Source organism: Loxodonta africana, chromosome 16, assembly GCF_030014295.1.
Source record: "Loxodonta africana isolate mLoxAfr1 chromosome 16, mLoxAfr1.hap2, whole genome shotgun sequence".
Classification (NCBI taxonomy): Eukaryota; Metazoa; Chordata; class Mammalia; order Proboscidea; family Elephantidae; genus Loxodonta; species Loxodonta africana.
The window spans coordinates 28,996,227-29,016,852 of record NC_087357.1 but is presented as its reverse complement, the minus strand read 5'-3'; the positions used below and the strand labels follow the sequence as shown (position 1 = coordinate 29,016,852).

General features: G+C 40.7%; 1 protein-coding gene across 1 annotated transcript in view; it reads left to right on the top strand.

Annotated features, from left to right (window-relative positions):
• The window catches only part of SORCS3 (sortilin related VPS10 domain containing receptor 3), a 663,735-nt gene that overhangs the window by 604,136 nt on the left and 38,973 nt on the right, over positions 1 to 20,626 (top strand). The window contains exons 15-17 of the mRNA XM_003408955.3: positions 9,502 to 9,619; positions 10,641 to 10,774; positions 20,183 to 20,296. Of these exons, the coding sequence (XP_003409003.3) occupies positions 9,502 to 9,619; positions 10,641 to 10,774; positions 20,183 to 20,296 (366 nt within the window). The remainder of the gene's footprint in view (positions 1 to 9,501; positions 9,620 to 10,640; positions 10,775 to 20,182; positions 20,297 to 20,626) is intronic.

Sequence of the window (20,626 nt, the reverse complement as noted above, 5' to 3'; positions counted from 1 at the left end):
CCCAGAGCTTCTCTCCTGTAAAGAGGAAAACATCTTTACTGAGCCTGCTCCTCTAATTACATTTAGTGTCGCATTGTTTCTACCTAAATTATAGCAATTATATACTGAGATCCCCTTTGAAATCATTTAATTAATAGGTAGCTAACCTTCAGTGTGTTTGGAATTCTAATGAAGTCTTTTATTTTTGTGACCCACCCCTCTCCCTTAATTTAATTGCTCCCCTTTCCACAAGGCTTACTCAGTTCTGGATAGTAGATTCGATAAAATGTGTTATTTAGGGTCCCAACAAATCACAGTTGTTTATGGAAATTCTAGCAGAATCCAGGATGACAAGGGGCAGGACATCTGTTGCTGTTTTTCCCTTGAGATTGTTTTTGTCCTTCTAAACCCCAAAGGATACAAAGCACAGGCATGTTCTTTGGACCAGAAATAAGGGTAGATTAAGCTATTAACCCAATTTTAGAAGAAATGAATGATTTTGTTAGATTAATTCCATCCATTAATCAACCCAGAACTGTTTATTGAGCATCTGTTATATGAAAGAAGCACCAGTGGAGACAAGGATAAATGACTCTAATAGATAAATCCTTCATGTATAGGCTCACAAGAAGATAGATAGCTTGTACACCTGGAGTTAGACACAGGGATTGAAAAAAAAAAAAAACTTGAAAATTGTTTTGAAGGGGCCACATTCCATTTAGACTATTTCTGCTTCCCATCCTTTGACTATATGTGTCACAAATACAAGGCAGCTAAAGGATTGAGAAATGATTTGCTCAAGGTCACCTAGCTAAGTTAGTGGCAGACTAGGACTCAGGAAGGCCAAATGTTCTATTTCTCTGCCTAGTACTCTTGCCCCCCCACGTGTCTGTCAGTTTGTTGTACTGTGGGGGCTTGTGTGTTGCTGTGATGCTGGAAGCTATGCCACCGGTATTCAGATACCAGCAGGGTCACCCATGGAGGACAGGTTTCAGCTGAGCTTCCAGACTAAGACAGACTAGGAAGAAGGACCTGGCAGTCTATTTCTAAAAAGCATTAGCCAGTGAAAACCTTATGAATAGCAGTGGAACATTGTCTGATATAGTGCTGGAAGATGAGCCCCCGAGGTTGGAAGGCACTCAAAAAATGACTGGGGAAGAGCTGCCTCCTCAAAGTAGAGTCGACCTTAATGACGTGGATGGAGTAAAGCTTTCAGGACCTTCATTTGCTGATGTGGCATGACTCAAAATGAGAAGAGACAGCTGCAAAAATCCATTAATAATTGGAACCTGGAATGTACAAAGTATGCATCTAGGAAAATTGGAAATTGTCAAAAATGAAATGGAACACATAAACATCGATATCTCAGACATTAGTGAGCTGAAATGGACTGATATTAGCCATTTTGAATTGGACAATCATATAGTCTATGCTGAGAATGACAACTCAAAGAGGAATGGTGTTGCATTCATCATCAAAAAGAACGTTTCAAGATCTATCTTGAAGTACAGCGCTGTCAGTGATAGGATAATATCCATACACCTACAAGGAAGACCAGTTAATACGACTATTATTCAAATTTACGCACCAACCACTAGGGCCAAAGATGAAGAAATAGAAGATTTTTATCAGCTGCTGCAGTGTGAAATTGATTGAACGTCCAATCAAGATGCATTGATAATTACTGGTGATTGGAATATGAAAGTTGGAAACGAAGAAGGATCAGGAGTTGGAAAATATGGCCTTGGTGATAGAAACAATACCAGAGATCGAATGATAGAATTTTGCAAGACCAACGACTTCTTCACTGCAAATACCTTCTTTCACCAGCATAAACGGTGACTATACACATGAACCTCACCAGATGGAATGCACAGAAATCAAATTGACTACAACTATGGAAAGAGATGATGGAAAAGCTCAATATCATCAGTCAGAACAAGGCCAGGGGCCGACTGTGGAACAGACCATCAACTGCTCATATGCAAGTTCAAGCTGAAACTGAAGAAAATCAGAGCAAGTCCATGAGAGCCAAAATATGACCTTGAGCATATCCCACCTGAATTTAGAGACCATCTGAAGAACAGATTTGACGCATTGAACACTAGTGACTGCAGACCAGACGAGTTGTGGAATGACATCAAGGACATCATCCATGAAGAAAGCAAGAGGTCACTGAAAAGACAGGAAACAAAGAAAAGACCAAGATGGATGTCAGAGGAGACTCTGAAACTTGCTCTTGAGCGTCGATCTGCTAAAGCAAAAGGAAGAATTGATGAAGTAAAAGAACTGAACAGAAGATTTCAAAGGGCATCTGGAGAAGACAAAGTAAGGTATTATAATGACATGTGCCAAGAGCTGGAGATGGAAAACCAAAAGGGAAGAACACACTCGGTGTTTCTCAAGCTGAAAGAACTGAAGAAAAAAGTCAAGCCTGGAGTTGCAATAGTGAAGGATTCCATGGGGAAAATATTAAATGATGCAGGAAGCATCAAAAGAAGATGCAAAGAATACACAGAGTCATTATACCAAAAAGAATTAGTGGATATTCACCCATTTCAAGAGGTGCCGTATGATCAGGAGCTGATGGTACTGAAGGAAGAAGCCCAAGCTGCTCTGAAGGCATTGGTGAAAAACAAGGCTCCAGGAATTGATGGAATATCAATTGAGATGTTTCAACAAACAGATACAGCACTGGAGGTGCTCACTCATATATGCCAAGAAGTATAGAAGACAGCTTCCTGGCCAACTGACTGGAAGAGATCCGTATTTAAGCCTATTCCCAAGAAAGATGATCCAACCGAACGTGGAAATTATAGAACAACATCATTAATATCACATGCAAGCAAAATTTTGCTGAAGATCATTTAAAAACAGCTGCAGCAGTATATCGACAGGGAACTGCCAGAAATTCAGGTCAGTTTCAGAAGAGGACATGGAACCAGGGATATCATTGGTGATGTCAGATGGATCCTGGCTGAAAGCAGAGAATACCAGAAGGATGTTTACCTGTGTTTTATTGACTATGCAAAGGCATTCGACTGTGTGGATCATAACAAACTATGGATAACATTGCGAAGAATGGGATTTCCACAACACTTAATTGTGCTCATGAGGAACCTTTACATAGATCAAGAGGCAGTTATTCAGACAGAACAACGGGATACTACTCGGTTCAAAGTCAGGAAAGGTGTGCGGCAGGGTTGTATTCTTTCACCATACCTATTTAATCTGTATGCTGAACAAATAATACGAGAAGCTGGACTATATGAAGAACGGGGCATCAGGATTGGAGGAAAACTCATTAACAACCTGCGTTATGCAGATGACACAACCTTGCTTGCTGAAAGTGAAGAGGGCCTGAAGCACTTACTAATGAAGATCAAAGGCCACAGCCTTCAGTATGGATTGCACCTTAACATAAAGAAAACAAAAATCCTCACAACTGGACCAATGAGCAACATCATGATAAACAGAGAAAGACTGAAGTTGTGAAGGATTTCATTTTACTTGGATCCACAATCAACAGCCATGGAAGCAGCAGTCAAGAAATCAAAAGATGCATTGCATTGGGCAAATCTGCTGCAAAGGACCTCTTCAAAGTGTTGAAGAGCAAAAATGTCTCCCTGAAGACGAAGGTGCACCTGACCCAAGCCATGGCATTTTCAATCACATCATATGCATGTAAAAGCTGGACAATGAATAAGGAAGACCGAAGAAGGGTTGACGTTTTTGAATTGTGGTGTTGGTGAAGAATATTGAATATAGCATGGACTGCCAAAAGAACGAACAAATCTGTCATGGAAGAAGTGCAGCCAGAGTGCTCCTTAGAGACAAGGATGGCGAGACTGCGTCCTTCATACATTGGACATGTTGTCAGGAGGGATCAGTCCCTGGAGAAGGACATCATGCTTGGCAAAGTACAGGGTCAGCAGAAAAGAGGAAGACCCTCGACGAGGTGGATTGACACAGTGGCTGCAACAATGAGCTCAAGCATAACAACGATTGTAAGGATGGTGCAGGACCGGGCAGTGTTTCGTTCTGTTGTGCGTAGGGTCGCTATGAGTCGGAACTGACTAGACGGCACCTAACAACAACAACAGTACTCTTGCCACCATGCCCACCCACCTGTATGTTAAAAATTAAACAACTCAAGAGCACAGAACAACTTTCTATGACCACAGTCACATTAGCAGTATAGACCCTTAGCATCAGAGAAGTTAAACAAAAAGAGGGAGATTATCTCTTAGGTTGGTGAGACCAAGAAGAAGGTGAATCTTGAGTAGAGCCAAAAGCACTCATGAAAAATTTCAGGTGGCAAGGTAAAAGGAAACGGGAGAAACAGAAGTAATACATTTTAATTGATTTTTCCTCAAAATCCATATAGTGAGAAATGGCTTGGAGAATTCCTTTGTTTGGTTCCCGAGGTTGGGAGCAACTTGCTCTGGGTAACCAAAAGGTAGGGTTCCTTCTTTCAGGCAGTCATCTGTATTTATATGTGAAGCATTCACTATGTCCAAGGCTCTGTAGGAGCATACCAAAATTTTTTTGAAAGTTCTGCTTAATGAGGTTAGTATTTACCTTGAAAAAGGAATTTTCAGCCAATCCTATTGAAAACCCTTGATGAGAAGGGCCCTGGCTGTGAGTCTGTGGGAGTTCTAGCAATGAAAATGATGGTGATAATAATAAACATTTGTTGCCCATCAGGATTGCACATATATTATCTCATATGGTGCAGATTTGATCATGTTGGTGAAAATACACATTGAGTTAAGATGAGGAGGTCATGCGTTGCAGAGGAAGGAGGACAAAATAGTTTATCTTGGTAATTGCAACAAAGTAAGACTATTGATGACAGTCGATTTGGTCATGCCAGGAATTAGCTCTTCTTTGCCAAAGTCTTGAAGATGAAACCCCACCTTCTACAGTTGTTTTGTTTCTTCAATTGGCACTGAATGATTAATCAGCCTCCTTTCTTTACCAAGCATCTACTGTTGAGAGGCTCTGTGGGAAACAAGTATGACAACTGTCCCCAGCCCTTAAGGAGTTTTCTAATTGGTCAACAACAAGTTGACCAAAGATACAAGAAAATTCAGAAATTCTGAACGATGTTCTAGAGCAGAGGTTCTCAAAGTGTGGCCCTGGGACCAGCAGATTCAACATCCCCTAGGGACTTACTAGAAATGCAGATACTCAGGCTTCACCCCAAAGGTACTAATCAGAAACTCTGGGGGTGGGGCAATCTATGTTTAATAACCCTTCTAGATGATTATGATAAAAATATTGGAGAACCTCTGGTCTAGAGATAACAGGACTATTTGAGTTTCTGAGGAAAGAGAGCTCAGAGCTGCTAGGAGAGTCATAGAAAACTTTTCTTGGAAGAAGTAGCACCTAATATGGGAATCATTATTTTTTTAAAGATGCTCCATCCTCTTGGCTCCTCTGCCCTTCTCATCTCTTGGATCTCTTGGAATTTTGTATCTCCAGTTGATATATAAACTATCAGTAGTGTACTGCACCTACTTTATTGGAAATGGACTCCCTAACTCTTCACGAGCAGTTTTACCTGATAACAAAATTTTATCTGGAAAGTTGATGTTTCCTTTTTATTATTAATTATAAACCATCCGGGCTTTTTCTTTCTCCAGTTCAAGACCAAGTGGGCCTTCTCAGTGATTATCACCCCAAAGTGATAGACGTGATTACTGGTGATGGTCTCCCTGGTTTCTCCATTAGGTTATCACCTCCACAGATCCTAAATTTTAACATCAGTTTTGGGGATACTTATATAAAAGGAAGTAAAATACTTGAGTATGAATTAGTTCTTATTTTACATCCTTTTTATTTTGCTATATTTCTGTTATTTCCCTAGCTTCTAGGAGATAATATTCAGAAGAGCAATGAATGAACACAATATTTGTGAACTGAATCAGGGAACTCAGCTCTGATACACAAGGGAGACCGTGTTCTGAGTCATTTCTGTCCCACAGGAGGGAGCCCAAAATGAACTTTAGTTTTCCCAGAACTGAGAATGGATGGAAAAAATGAGGGACATTAATGTCTGAAAGCTGCCTTAGAAGGGGTTGTACTTCGCTGATCTTAGTTGAGGCTCAGAGAAGAAATGAGCAAAGCTCATAATCCTAATATTGAGTAAGTCTGTAAAATTGTGCATCTGGCATATAAAAGTGACCTCACGGGAGAGCATATTAGCACATTCCAAAGTTAAAATATTAGTGTGTTGATTTACAGATTGGGGAAACATGTAGGAAAGACACTGTAAGGAACTCTGGGTTGGAAGCCAAAGAAATCTAGATGAAAGGAATGCACCTGCCAAGATTGCAGAAGAGGCTGACCTGAATTAGTCTACAGGCCCTTTCTGATGACCCGTTTTTGTGTTCGGTCTTGAAGTAAGCACTCTGAGATCACAAATGGATATTCCAAAGAATTGGAAAGACCAACAACATGGATATCCTTAGAGACTCAGGGTCAGTTAGGTTGTGCACCTGGGTGATGCATGCATTCCTGTCAACATCACCCCTGGGAAGTGATCAAGGCTGAGCTTGGAAATCTATGCCTGCCGAGCATCACCCCTTGCTCCCATGGGCATCTTTGTTAGGAAGTTCTCTTGCATTTTTTAAACTTCAGACTTTTATTTTTGGTTAATTTTACACTCCACGGATATCCCTAGAGTATTCACGTATTGCTTTTCTCTCCTCTACCTTTCCTAAGTCTTCTGCAGGCTAACCAGCCATAGTTCTTACACCACTTTTTAGATAAATGAATGAAATGTGATCTTCAATTGGATCACCGTCTTAATCGCTCTCTTTTTCAGTGGTCCTTAAACTCTTAGGACTGAGAACCTCTGAAAATCTGATAAAATATATGTGATTTCTTCATAGATAAATTCACATGTACCAATAAATACATAATTTTCTTTAAAAGCTCAGGAGATTCAATTTGCCTCACCCCACCACCAAAGCCCATCTACCGACTCTAAGTTAAGATAGTGTATATCCTTTTTGAATGATGACATTCAAAGTTAACCAGTTTTCCTTTGTGTTCTCATCAATGTAGAATAAACCCAGAATATTGCCTCTTTTGTTGTAGATAACGTATAAATTTTTGTAAATGCATTCCCTAAATATTTTTGTCTCCCTGATATGTTCATTTTTATTGATCACATTGTATATGGAAACTCTTTAGCTGCTGTTATTATCATCATCATTATTACTACTATATTTTTATTTAACCTAGCCAGCTGCCAAAGCCCATTTCTTTTTTTTCTTAATACTTACGTAACTGCCAAGGGGAGAACCTGACATTTCTCCCTGTTGTATCACATCTTATTAACTTCAGCCTATCCCTTCAGTTTGGGGCCTAATTCTGCCATCCAGCATATTACTGTACCTTCCAGCTTCATGTCATCAGAAAATGTGATGTCCATTAGTTTCATGTCTTCAAATCATTAATAAAAATGATGAATAAGAAAGAACAGACACCAGAGTCTTGCAGCTGACTTCCCACACTCTCCCTTCTGGTTGATGTTCATGCTTTAATTAGGTACCATTCAACCAATTACCAAGCCACATACTTTTATCAGCACCGGGCCCACATTTTTTCATGTTTTCTTCAAGACTGCTGTGGCAGACCCTGTCAGATGCCTTGGTGATATCCTGGTGAATCCTATGCCTCCTATTTCCCTCTTCTAACTGCCTAGTAATCCTGTCATAGAAGGAATGGGGTTAATCTGACGTGATATATTTTGTGAACCATGAAATAACTGTAAACTTTCTGAAGTAGGCAGAAGTGTTTGACTTAGCATCATAATGTCCTGTTACTCAGAGTATTCCAGACAGGGAAGACTTAGTAGAGTTAGTGGTATTCGAATACGGAAGGATTTGGATAGACTGAAGAGACAGGGAAGAAGACATTTGTCAAGCTTTTCTCCCACTGTTGTTGATTTTTGTTTTCGTTTTTTTCTCCCCCTGATGAGCTTATCAGCATAACTGAATCCCCTTGCATTAAACAAATGGAAAATATTTTGTGAGATAAGAACTGTTTTGTCAAAGATTTGAAATGGACTAACATATGACCTCTCCATGAAATGAATTTAAAGCTGAAAGGTGGGAGTATTTTAGTAGATGAACTGTCATTGATGTATCAGATGTGGAGACCACTGAATATAGCAAAATGCAAGAGAACAGAGAGAATCTAGAGGAGAGAGGTTTGCTCTGCTCCACACCGTATCAGCCACACATCCTGAGTGCACTAGCGCTAAGCTAAGATTTACACAAAACTCACGCAGTTTTACTAAAGGAGAGGCCCTCTCTCTCTCCCTCAAAGTCTGTTTAATCTACTTTTAGACAGGGTTCTAAAAGTTTTATTTAACCTTCAACCCATAGCACTTTCAAAGTTACTTCCTGAAGTGCATTTTAAGTTGTCTGATCTACAAATAATCCTATTCCTTTCCCTAAATCTCAACTTTTGTCAGCCTCTACCCCTCCAGTAAGAGTACTTATCCTTCAGATAGAAGGAAAATGTCTATTAATGAGAGTTAGTCTCTTAGGTGTCACCATAAGAATATCTGAACTTGGGGAAAGGAGTATCCAATGCTGGTAGTGTAATTAAGTCTTTTTGAAATAGGTGTCATCCAATTTTTTGAAAGGGTTCAGTTGGTGTAAGTTCCCAGCATGATTGGACCCCTGTTACATCACTGTGATAGATGTCTTGCATTGTAATTGCAAGACATGCCACCCGAGTGGAGTATAGATGATCAGTCTTTTTTTTTTTCCATTTTTCTCGAAACGATTGATCATTCATATTTATAGGGCTATCAATTGCTGGGCTTTGGAAAGGTTAGTATTGATTATCTAAGTTACACAGATGGTGTGCTTCTTTACATAAATATGAATTCCTTCTATGAGACTGCTGTTTTTTTTTTTTTTTTTTCAGGAAAAGTGGAGGGAGGATGGCATGCATGTGAATTATTAAGCAGTGTGGGTTTCAAATAAACACGCTTAGATTCAATCAGGATTTTGGAATTGTCACGTTCATACTTCAGATTAGCTAATTCACACACACACATAATCTGCTTTGCAGATGAGGAAACTGAGTCCCTGTCAGTGGACATCAGTAGATAAGATGCCAGTGCTTGCATTAAGGAAATATGAAAGGCTGTACGTCAAAATACAAACAATGGTTTTATCTGGAGAGCAGGTTTTGGACTATCAGGTGTATTTTCTCCTTCACTGTGCTTTTCTATATCCTGAATGCTTCCTATAAAGCATGTATATTACGTTTGCAACGAAATAATGGTTTTGAGCCCAGTGTGAATGTCACGCCGATTGGCTGGAGCTGCATGCACAGTGGACTTTCTGTTCAATGACCCTCAAGGAAATCACTTTGGCAGATCCGATAAGCACACGCTGCGGCTAAATCCTCTGTTCCCCAGCCTTATTACATTGGTGACTGACTGTGGAGCCTTCTCTGCTTGTCTTTTTCATCCCTCTCCCAAACTCTTAGAGTTTTTGGCCACTTCAGCCTCCGCTCTGAATGGCAGCTAGTGAAAGTGGACTACAAATCCATCTTCAGCTGGCGCTGCACCAAGGAGGACTATCAGACCTGGCACCTGCTGAATCAGGTACACCACAGGGTGGAAGTCCTGGCTTCTAGGAAGGAGAGCTGCTAGCCCTGCTTGGTCTTACCTGGACCTTCCTTTTGGAGGTAGTAGGTCATCTGAGATCATGGGTATAGATTTAGGGGTAAGGGTTAGAGTCCACACATCCAAGTTCAGTAGCGACACATTGTATTTAGGTATGTTTTGCACCGTGAGATCCTGATCTACTCATTGACATCTGTAAGTAACTAGTGAGCAGTCTGGGAGAGAGGTGATGGTGATAACCTGCGGTTTTACCTCTCTCCATGGTTCACTAGACAGCTACGAGGCCCTCTAGTGGTTTGATCCTCTTATCTACCAATGTGGAATTGAAATCATTTCTCAGGCCAGCCTTAATTAAGTAAGGGCCCCCAGGGTATTGGAAGCAGGACCACTGAGAAAAGTTCAGGCTCAGACAAAGAAAATTTTCAGGGTGGAGGAAGGAATACTTTAGCAACGACATATTTGTTGCTGTGCGACATAGGCAGGCTTCTTCCTTCTTCTGAACCATTAGATTCTTGTCACTTCTACTAACTTGTCCTTTTGTCCCTAACTAGGGAGGAGGACTTGGATATGGTAGTTTATCATAGAGAGGGAACTGTGTGGGTAGATTTCATTATTGCTCCAATGTGAAAAAATATGCCAAACATTGGCCCCTTTCCACTAGAATTTCTGCAGAAGCTATTGAGTGATCCCTGGTGGCTTGTGCAGGTGCCTGGAGTCTTTGTATTCTCTGTGTAGGTGGAGAAGAAACAGGACAGCATAGACATCTTGTGCTAGGTGGGTGGACGGGTGGTGGTAGGCCAGCCTGCCTACATGTCCCCGTAGTGTGGTAGTAAAAGATCAGCACTTCTATTTGTGAAACTCCCGAGTGGTTACTGGGAATGAGATTGTAACATAAGGTGACCAAAAGAGAGTGAAAACACTCATGCTTCTTATTGAGAAACTGGTTTGTTTTGCCTTCTTTGTATTTTTCTACATCTCTCACTATGGGTTTTTTCCTAAGGGGGAACCTTGTGTCATGGGAGAAAGGAAAATATTCAAGAAACGCAAGCCGGGAGCTCAGTGTGCCCTGGGCCGAGACTACTCTGGGACGGTGGTCTCAGAACCCTGCGTCTGTGCTGACTGGGACTTCGAGTGGTGAGTCCCATGACATTTCATCACCAATTTCTACAGACTTTTCCCCTCTGGAGGATGGAAATGAAGATAGAATTAAGGGAAGAAGGCATGGTGCAGGGGTAGAAAGGTGTGTCTGCTGGCCTGTGGGTCCCATAAGCCTGGTTCCAGGGCCAAATGTGAGACCTGTATCCCTGTAACACAGGGAAGATCACTACTCTACTATAGCAGCATTTCAAAGGAAACCTGTCCTTACCTTCAATTGGAAGCTGTATTGGAAAGTACTAGAGAGGTCAGGCTGGGCCCTGACAAAGCTTCTTCCTTGAATATACTGACATCTAGACACATTCACTCCAGTTGTACTCTTCCACATGAACTCTTATCATGATGTCCTCTTTCTCCCTCCAATGACAACCACAAAGAATAATTTTAAATCACACCTATTACCCAGTGACTGCCAGATTGCCTGATATTTACCTCCAGACCTTGGCCTTCCCCTCCTCTACGATCAAGGTGTATGTATCCATCTTCCTGTTGAGCATTTATCTCCTCTTGAGTTGCTAATACAGATTTCAAACTTAATGTGGCCAAAGCAGAACTCTTCTTGAACTATCCCATGGGAAGCTGTTCCTGCTCACTTATTCCAACTTCAGTGAAACACACAACAGTCCGCTCAGTTGCTTAAGTCAAAACCCTAGAAAGGCTTGGTTTCTTCCTTTCCCTCATGCTCAGATTTAAACCTTCAGTGAGCCCTTGAAATCTGTACCTTCAAAATATATTGCAACTCGAACACCTCTACCCACTACTGCCTGGGTAGTAGTGTCTACTGTCTCTCCACTTCTACCCTTGTCACCCTGAAGTCCATTCTTCTTACCACCAAAGTTATATTCTAAAAACACAAATCAGATTTTTTCATTCCCGTGCTTAAAACACCCCAGTGACTGCCCTTTCCCTAAAATATAATACAATCTTCCTTCCTTAGCTTGTTCAGTCGTAGGTGATTTGGCCCTGCTGTAACTTCATGTCTTAACTTCTTAGTCGTCTACCCTTGTTGACTATATCACATCTACACGAGCATCCTCCTGCACCCTAATTAATCTAGGTTCAGTCCTGGCAGAGAGAACAGCAAGTGCAAGGACAGCAAGTGCAAATCTCAGCATGGCTGGCACCTTAGGATGTCTCACGTCTCAACAAATATATCAGCTGGCCAGAAATGCCTTCTGAGACCACCTAACCTCCTATACATCCAGGCATTCTCTGTCCCCTTGCCTTATTATCGTCTTAGTATTAATCACCATATGAAATGATCCTGCTTTTGATGGCTTTATAACTGCCTATCTTTTCCCAGTAGAAAAAGTGCTATGTGTGCAGGGATACCAAAACCCATTACCATCGAGCTGATTCCTACTCTCATAGCGACCCTATAGGACAGAGTAGAACTAACCCATAGAGTTTCCAAGGAGCACCTGGTGGATTCAAACTGCCGACCTTTTGGTTAGCAGCCGTAGCTCTTAACCACTGCACCACCAGAGTTTCCATGTGCAGGGACATTTTTTAAGTTGTTATATCTCCAGTGCCTAGCCCACAGTAACTGTTCAATAAATAGGTGTAGCATGTTTGTGAACATCATTCCTTTCAGGAGAGTCCAAAGCCTCCCTAAACCCATTGCCATCGAGTCAATTCCGACCTGTAGCGACCCTATAGGGCATACAGTTTCCAGGGAACGCCTGGTGGATTCCAACTGCCGACCTTTTGGTTAGCAGCTGTAGCTCTTAACCACTACACCACCAGGGTTTCCGGTCTCCCTAATGCTATGTAAATGGATGCATATCACTCTGAGCTCAGCCAAAACAGTTCCTTCTTCTCATCACAGTCAAAAGCTGACACTCAATTTGTATATTTACATAGCGCATTGTAAGTGAGAAGAAAAAGCTGAGAGCTCAGGAATTACCCTGTAAACATGGAAGAGGCAGGGCAGTGACAAGGCTGCATTTGGGCTTTTTTGTTGCCCAATGGCAGATCCAAGTCCAAATAGGTACAGAGTAAGTGCCTGTGCCCAGGAGCCTTACCTGTTCCATTCTCATTTCGTCCAGCCTGTTTCTAGAGCTTGACTTCTAGAAAATCGTCTTTTATTTCCCAATTTCTGCTAGGTGTATAACAACTGGTAATTGTCACTACTCCCTCCTGCTCTTTACTCCTGAATTCATGCCCTAAGAAAGCTTGGTTCAGTGGAATTTAAATTAGAATAGTTAGGTCCTTTCTGTGGCGATATTGACCCTTTGGAGCTAAAAGATATTTTCACACTTGGGAACAATAATGTTCAATTATTAACTACAAATCCTGCAGAACAGTCATAGTATTGTGTACAATTAGATATTCAGAATTATGGCTTATGACATATTGACATCAACCAGAATATTCAGAATATGAATTTCAGGCTTCCTTGTGTTCTCCTGCATACTGATTCCAGCAAGACATAATGCCTTTGAATATGCCATACTGGATTTTCTCCTGTGTCTCTCTGTCACATCCTTGGAAACCGTCACAACTGAGAAGGATCAAGAATTGTACGATAAATATTTTTCTTCCAGTAATTTCATTATCATCCACTGGTCTAGACAAGAATCCTAGCTTTTGTTATATTTCAACCTTTGGACCTAGAGAAAATTTCTAAATCTTTTTTATTTCAACTCCTCATCTGTAAAACCCAAATAATAATGGGTATCTCAGTGGGTCCTTGGGAAGAATAAATTAATTGACAAATGAATTAATGTAGATAATGAATGTAGATAAGGCATTTATCCTTCTGGTATACGCCATAGACGTCCAACATATGGTAGCAGTTGCTGCTGCTGCTGTTAATCTTATACCCCAGGGTTAAATGGCCTCTGTGGTCTTTTTAGCAAGTAAAACAGAGCTTATACATCCAAATAAGTGCTGCCTTCAAAGTAGTATTTCTGGGCGTTTTCCATTTATTTCAATGCTGGTAGCATTGCTTAAAATATTCCTGAACCCCTCTTTGGGAACTGCTGTCAGAACCGATCTACATATAGTAAGGCAGAAAATCCAAGTCCTTGCAGTGCCTTCTGTGGTTCTCCTACACTTGGATGTGTAGGGGTAGCACCTAGACTCAATGGTCTGTAATATCAGAAGCATTATTGTTGACATTTTAACAAAAACAAAATGATCATCTGGGTTGGTAAGTTACTTGACCACCGTAATAGATGGGAGACATTTGAGCCTCAAGTGCAGCTAGCTCTAAATCTTGTGTTCTCTTCTGTACATCGTACTGTTAAAGAAATCACACAAGTCTTTATTATTTTATATTCATTTTATGTATCAGAAGAAGTAGGGTCCCCCAGTCAAGTTATTCTAAAATTAAAATTTATTTCCACATGGCCTAGGTTTACTGCTGTTGACAAGGTTAGATATGGAAAGTTCCATTCACCCCAAAAACAATTCCAAATGAAGTATCTTTGAACAGTTATATTATGGAGTTGTAATATACACTTGGGCCCCACAAAGACTCTGTTGGACTTATCTGGACACAAAACATATTATATATATTTTTTTCCTTTCTGTGGCCAATCATACCTCATATTTAAAAAATGAGAGATTAATCGCTTGGCTTGAAAGTAGGATAAATAGATAAGGCTTGATACTGAGTTACTGGTCATAATCTGAGAATAAAAAAATATATATCATATGGTCTAAAAAATTTTTTTGCACCACTCTAGATAGAACGTATAGTATGGGAGAGACATTTTGATTTCTCAGTTTTCTGGATTATTGCAGTGGTTTTTAGGGATGAGACCAAGTATTTCTGGTTATCTTGTGGTGCAGTGGTTAAAAGCTTGGTTACTAACGAGGAGGTCAGCAGTTCAAATCCACCAGCCACTCCTTGGAAACCCTGTGGGGTAGTTCTACTCTGTCAATAGGGTCGCTATGAGTCAGAATTTACTCGACAGCAATGGTTTTTTCTTGTTTTTAAGACAACCTCAATCAGCATAGCTTTTGGTTAAAAAAAATATAGTTTTTCCACCAGATATAATTTGTTTTGTTTTTATACTAATGCTGGAAAGCAGAATATGGCAACAATTCTGTAACTTTCCTTCTCAGTGGTCCCTTTCCTTCAAGGAAGGGACCTTAGCTAAGGAATCTGAAACACCTAGCTCTGTTAGAACAAGATATCAGCATGCACATTTCACTTATTTGTTTCCCTGAGCCAAAACAGGTCCCATTCATCTGATTGGTCCAGGCAATGTTTATGTCTCAGAGGCAGCAGGGAAAAGGTGTGACCTAGTTTAGTCAGATTGGGAGGGGAGGCTGGAGAGGATGGATGGACTCGTGAAAGTGTTGAGAGGTGCAGCCTGGGTCTTCTGCCTCTGTCTCTCTTCTGTTTGAACAGGGAGGGTTTTATAAATTCTCAGAAGTGTTTCTTTGTAGAATACCATTGGCTTTCACAACTTTCGATATTCCGTCTAGAGTGACTGTCAGTAATAAGTATGAATTTTACATAAATATTGATGTTTCCATGTAATAACCTCATAAATCCCCCAGCCTCAAGCTTACTTTAGAGAACCACTTTGCAGCAACCTCCATCATGGTGCTGCTGTGGGGCCAGGAACAAATCTTCCTTGAGAATTAAGTTTGTCAAATACAGGTGAGTCATAAAAGGGAGCAAAAGGGACCTGCTCTGAAGTCATGTGAGGGCTGCCGGGAAGCCCAAATACATTTGGTCAGTGAGAAACCAGCTTGGGCCAGAGATTAGGCCTAATAGTTCCCTTCTCTCTCATTCAGCAACTTACTCAACAATAACTTTTATTAAGCACCTATTGTACACCAGGCATTGTACCAGGCCCTTTAGATTGATTGTCTTACTTAATCTTCTCAACGAACTCCTGGAAGGAAAGTCTGTTATCATAGGCAAGGCATTTTGTAGGTGAAGAAATGGATCTCAGAGAGGTTAACTCACTCAAGATAGTGATAATCTGACTCCGGAGTCGTAACTGTTAGTATGTCTTAGTAGTTAGCTTCCATGTCCAACATGATGCCAGATCCACAGAGCAAGTTTATCAAGTGGTGATGTAGAAAAAGCAGAGGAGAGGTTTTTGGGTGCTACAGCACATGAATTCAGGTCTGTCTGAAATCCATTTGACCCTTAGTATTCTACATATGGAGCACAAGCATGTTTTCTCTATAGACTAGGCATTGTGGAACAGTCAAAGATGTACAAGCCAGAGACACTGCACTCAAGGAAGGCATAACGACAAATAATAAAGAAGGAAGTATAATTAAGCACTGAATTTTATGGTACCTATCTGCTGTGCAATATAATAGACACTAGCCACGTGGCTATCTGCATTAAAATTAAAATTGAATAAAGTTAAAATGCATTTTCTCTGTTGCACTAGCCACATTTCAAGTACTCAATAGTCATATGTGGCTAGTGATTACCACTTTGGGTAGCACAGCTGTGCAAGCCTGCCATCATCACAGAAAGTTCTACTGGACAGCACTGGTCTTTACTAAGTGCTGGAGATGTTCAGAACAAAAAGGTCTCTGAGGGCTGGGGTCATCATGGAAGACTTCTTGCAGGAGGTGGTGTTTGGAGCTGTGTAGACTCATCACTGAGTACGTACAAGGAAAATGGGTAGCACTTCTGAGAGATCAGCAAGGGACTGATACAAGGAGAACAGATATATGGCAAGGTTGTTGATGATAAGAGCAGATGGAGAGAGTGGAGTTAGATTAAAGAGAAATATTTGAGGGATGGTTGTTGGGTTTTCCAAATAATTTCTGAAATGACTTGGATGCAATTGCCTTTCTTTCTCTTTTGCTGCATTTAAGCTTATGCCATAGCTAAATAAGGATGGTGTTAATTATTAATTTGTTATTGTTGTAGTTGGTCCTTCTTTGCATTGGGTGCTTACTCTCTGCCTTCTAAGAACCTCTCTCTGCCTGTTTCTAACTACAGAATGCTATATTGCCTCCCAAAATAGTACAGAGGCACCAGTCCTAGAATCTCAACTGCCAGATGGAAGGAAGGAGGAACTGGAAGGGTGGGAAGCAGTGAGGCTATGTTAGGGCCATGCATGGTCTGAGAGTTGGACAGCCCATGCAGCTGGGCTGGTGGAGGGCATGGCTTCGTGGTTGGTTCCAAAAGTCTCAGAATGTCAAGCGTGAGGTCTAGGAGGTCCTCCCTACAAATGATTAAATAGAAGCCTCATGGAATTGCACTAATGCTGGACCAAGGGTCAGGAGTCTGAGCTATCAGCTCTTTCTGCAGCTATGTACAATCTTTGACAAGTCATTTCTCCTCTTCATGCATCTCTTTTCCAATCTACCACCTGAAGGGGTTGGACCCACGTGTCCCCTGCTCTGACATGCCCAGGACTTTTGGTTTTCCAAAGCTCTCCTGTCTATTCCTCCTCTAGATCATTTATGGCTCCTTCCTCCGTGAGGTTTGAAGAACATACAGGTAAAGCTCCTGGACATGGGCAAGATTTTCCATAAACCTTTAGAGATTTTGAGCCCTTTGGTAATCAAGAAAGACACAGAGGCAACTTGTGTCTTGAAGGGAACTGCTTGTATATTTGCAGAAACCGTGGCCAATACACTTCCCTGAGGCAAAGCAAACTTTCTGGTACATTCTTTCCAAACTTTACAATTCAACAGAAAAAACACCTTTTCCCAGGAATCTGGAGCAGCAACTGGAACTGCTTTTTTGTCTAAATCATGTAGACAACAGAGCTGGGAGGGAGTCTGGGCAGCACGAGACATTTTAATATACATTTAGCAGAAGTTAATGAAGTCCACAGTCTGAGGATAGCCAGTGATGTTTCCGTTAATGCTATTAAATATTAATGAGGTGCTTTTTCTCTTTGGGGCAGAGCAGCATGCCTGATGTACCTTTTGTAATTACTGAATTACTAACAGGTAGCAGAGCTGAACAGAACTGCTGAAGATGATTACATTTAGCAAAAAATACTGAGACATTTCTCTCCTTCCCAAAGATGCCTAGGAGAGCACCCTTCCTTCAGAGATTACCAATATTTCTTAGGGTTAGCAGGACATTCAACATTCATTGCATGAAGCATTCAGGGAATTTTCTAGGAGTAATGTAGACACATCATCACACATTTATCTGTAGAAACAGTATGTTTCTACAGATAAATAATATTTAGAAACACCATCTTCAGTGATGCACTGGGAAATATTTAACTACGGTCTCTCTTGGAACAAACAAATAAAGAAACAAGTAAGTCTGGATAGTAGCAGTTGCTGATTATTATAAACATCCTCACCATGGCCAGTTTTAAGCTACCAACGTGATGTCACTGAACACAGCATTGGGAAGAGATGTGCAGTAGCCCACCATTATTTGAAATTTCCATCATACAGATAAAACCAACCAACCAGTTGCTGTCAAGTGGATTCCAACTCATGGTGACCCCATGTGCATCAGAGTAGAATTGTTTTTCATAGGGTCTTCAACGGCTGATTTTTTCAAAAAGTGGATCACCGGGCCTTTCTTCCAAGTCTGCTAACCAAAAGATTGATGGTTCAAGTTCACCCAGAGGTACCTTGGAAAACAGGCCTGGTGATCTACCCCTGAATAATCAGCCATTAAAGACCCCGTGGAGCACAGTACTACTCTGACACACATGAGGCCACCATGAGTCAAAGTCTGCTTGTGGAAAACTGGTTACCAGGCAGGTTTAAATGACATCAAAAGCATACTTAATAGTAATATGCAATAAATAATTAGAAGCCAATGAAGTTTGAATATTTATTATCTTTTGAATATCATTTATGTCATTGAAATTTTACATGTATTTTAATAATAACTATGTTTAACAATTGGCGTGTGAAATTAAATTGTCATTCTTCTCTCACTGGGCTCCTAGGAACACACATAGATAATTTGCCTCTGTTTTTCAAAGGACTCTTATCAAATCTTGGCTCAAAGAATACAGGAACAGAAAAAGAGAGAAGGACTGAGCCTGGGAGAGTGTTTTCTCTTGCTGTTTGATGTTTCATTAACACTCACTGGGTCAGAATTCAAATGTCCAGGCTGTGTTGCCCAGTTGGGGTTTCAGGGAACCCTTGGATGCTGATTTGGAAGCATGAATTCTCCTGCCAAGTGAAGCTACCTCCAATGACCTCCGTGGTTGGCTACAAGAGCAATAATCCCTTTTACCTCCTACTTTATTGCTCTTTTTCTACTCTGACACCTGAGAGTCTTCTGAAACTCCAAGAAGTGGGGAAGCGCTGCTTGGACTTCAGGGACAGGCCCTTTCTTTCTATAGTTGTGTGTTACTTCCTCATTTTGCAGAGTCTGAATGGCTGTGTGTGAACACACATGTATATGTGTGTTTTAGAGAAAATGAGTGCAGGACAAATGAAAATAAAAAATATGGAATCAGTTTTTGAAAACACATGTAAAACCTTAACACAGAAAATGTATTTTATAAAGGCATTCGCTTGGTTATTGGTGTTAGTTGCCATCGAGTTGGTTCCAACTCATGGTGACTTTATGTATAACCCAACAAAATGCTGCCCTGTCCTACAATGTTCTCATGACCGTTGGTATGTTTGAGGGTTGCAGCTGTTGTGTCAATTCATCTCATTGAGGGTTTCCCTCATTTTTACTGACACTCTATTTTACCAAACATGATGTCCTTTTCTAGCAGTTGGTCTTTCCTAATGACATGCCCAAAGTAAGTGAGTCAGGGTCTTACCATCCTCGCTTCTAAGAGCATTCTGATTGTATTTTTTCTAAGACTGATTTGTTCGTTCTTCTGGCAGTCCGTGTTATGTTTAATATTCTCTGCCAGTGCCACTCAAATGCATCAATTCTTCTTCTGTCTTCTTTTTTTATTGTCCAGTTTTTGTAAGCATATGAGGTGATTAAAAAGACCATGGCTTAGATCAGGCTCCCTATAGTCATCAAAGTGACATCTTTGCTATTTAAAACTTTAAAGAGGTCTTTTGTAGCAGCTTTGCCTAATGCAATATGTCATTTGACTTTTCCTCTTGTTTACTATCTGCTTATGTCAGTATTCCACTGTGATCCAAAATATACTTAGAACATTATAGCATCCCCCCATCCTGAGCCAGTATACCAACACATTATTTATATTCATACCTTTTTTTTTTTTAACCTGGAAACTTCAGGGTTTTTTTAACCTAGAACCTACTTTTTTCTTTTTTCTGTAGCCTGGACTCCAAATGATTTGGGATTATTTCTAAAGCTAAAATCCACTCTCAGAATATGAATATGAATATTTTTTCTCACTGGGAATATTTAAAAGAATGTGTTGTGACTTTTCAGGTGATTATAGAGATGCGTGTATGTTTTGAGTGTTTATGGACGTTTTCGAATTTGTGCGTATGTGCCATTGTGCAATATTTTTATTTTCCTGATAGTGACTATGGCTATGAGAGACATGGGGAGAGCCAGTGCGTCCCAGCTTTCTGGTACAATCCAGCATCCCCATCGAAGGACTGCAGCCTTGGTCAGAGCTACCTTAACAGCACTGGGTAAGTAAAACACTGAAGGAACTCAACACACTGCTTTCTTGTTTTCCACTTAGGGATAAAAGGGAATGCATTGCTATTGATGCAAAATGGACCGTGGATAGAGCTTGTTTATGACAAGTGGCTTCCCTTCTGAGGGAATCCGAAGGGTTCTTTCCTGGGAGTACCTTTTCAGAGAACATCAGAAGAGATTTCTGGTCACCCAGATTTCATGACCTTTTACCATTTATCTCAGATGGACAATAGTTGCTGTTTTGGTCAGGCCTTCACTCCTGGAAAGGGATGATGCCTTATTTCTCAGACTAGAATGAAGTAAATTAGAGCAACGACTCC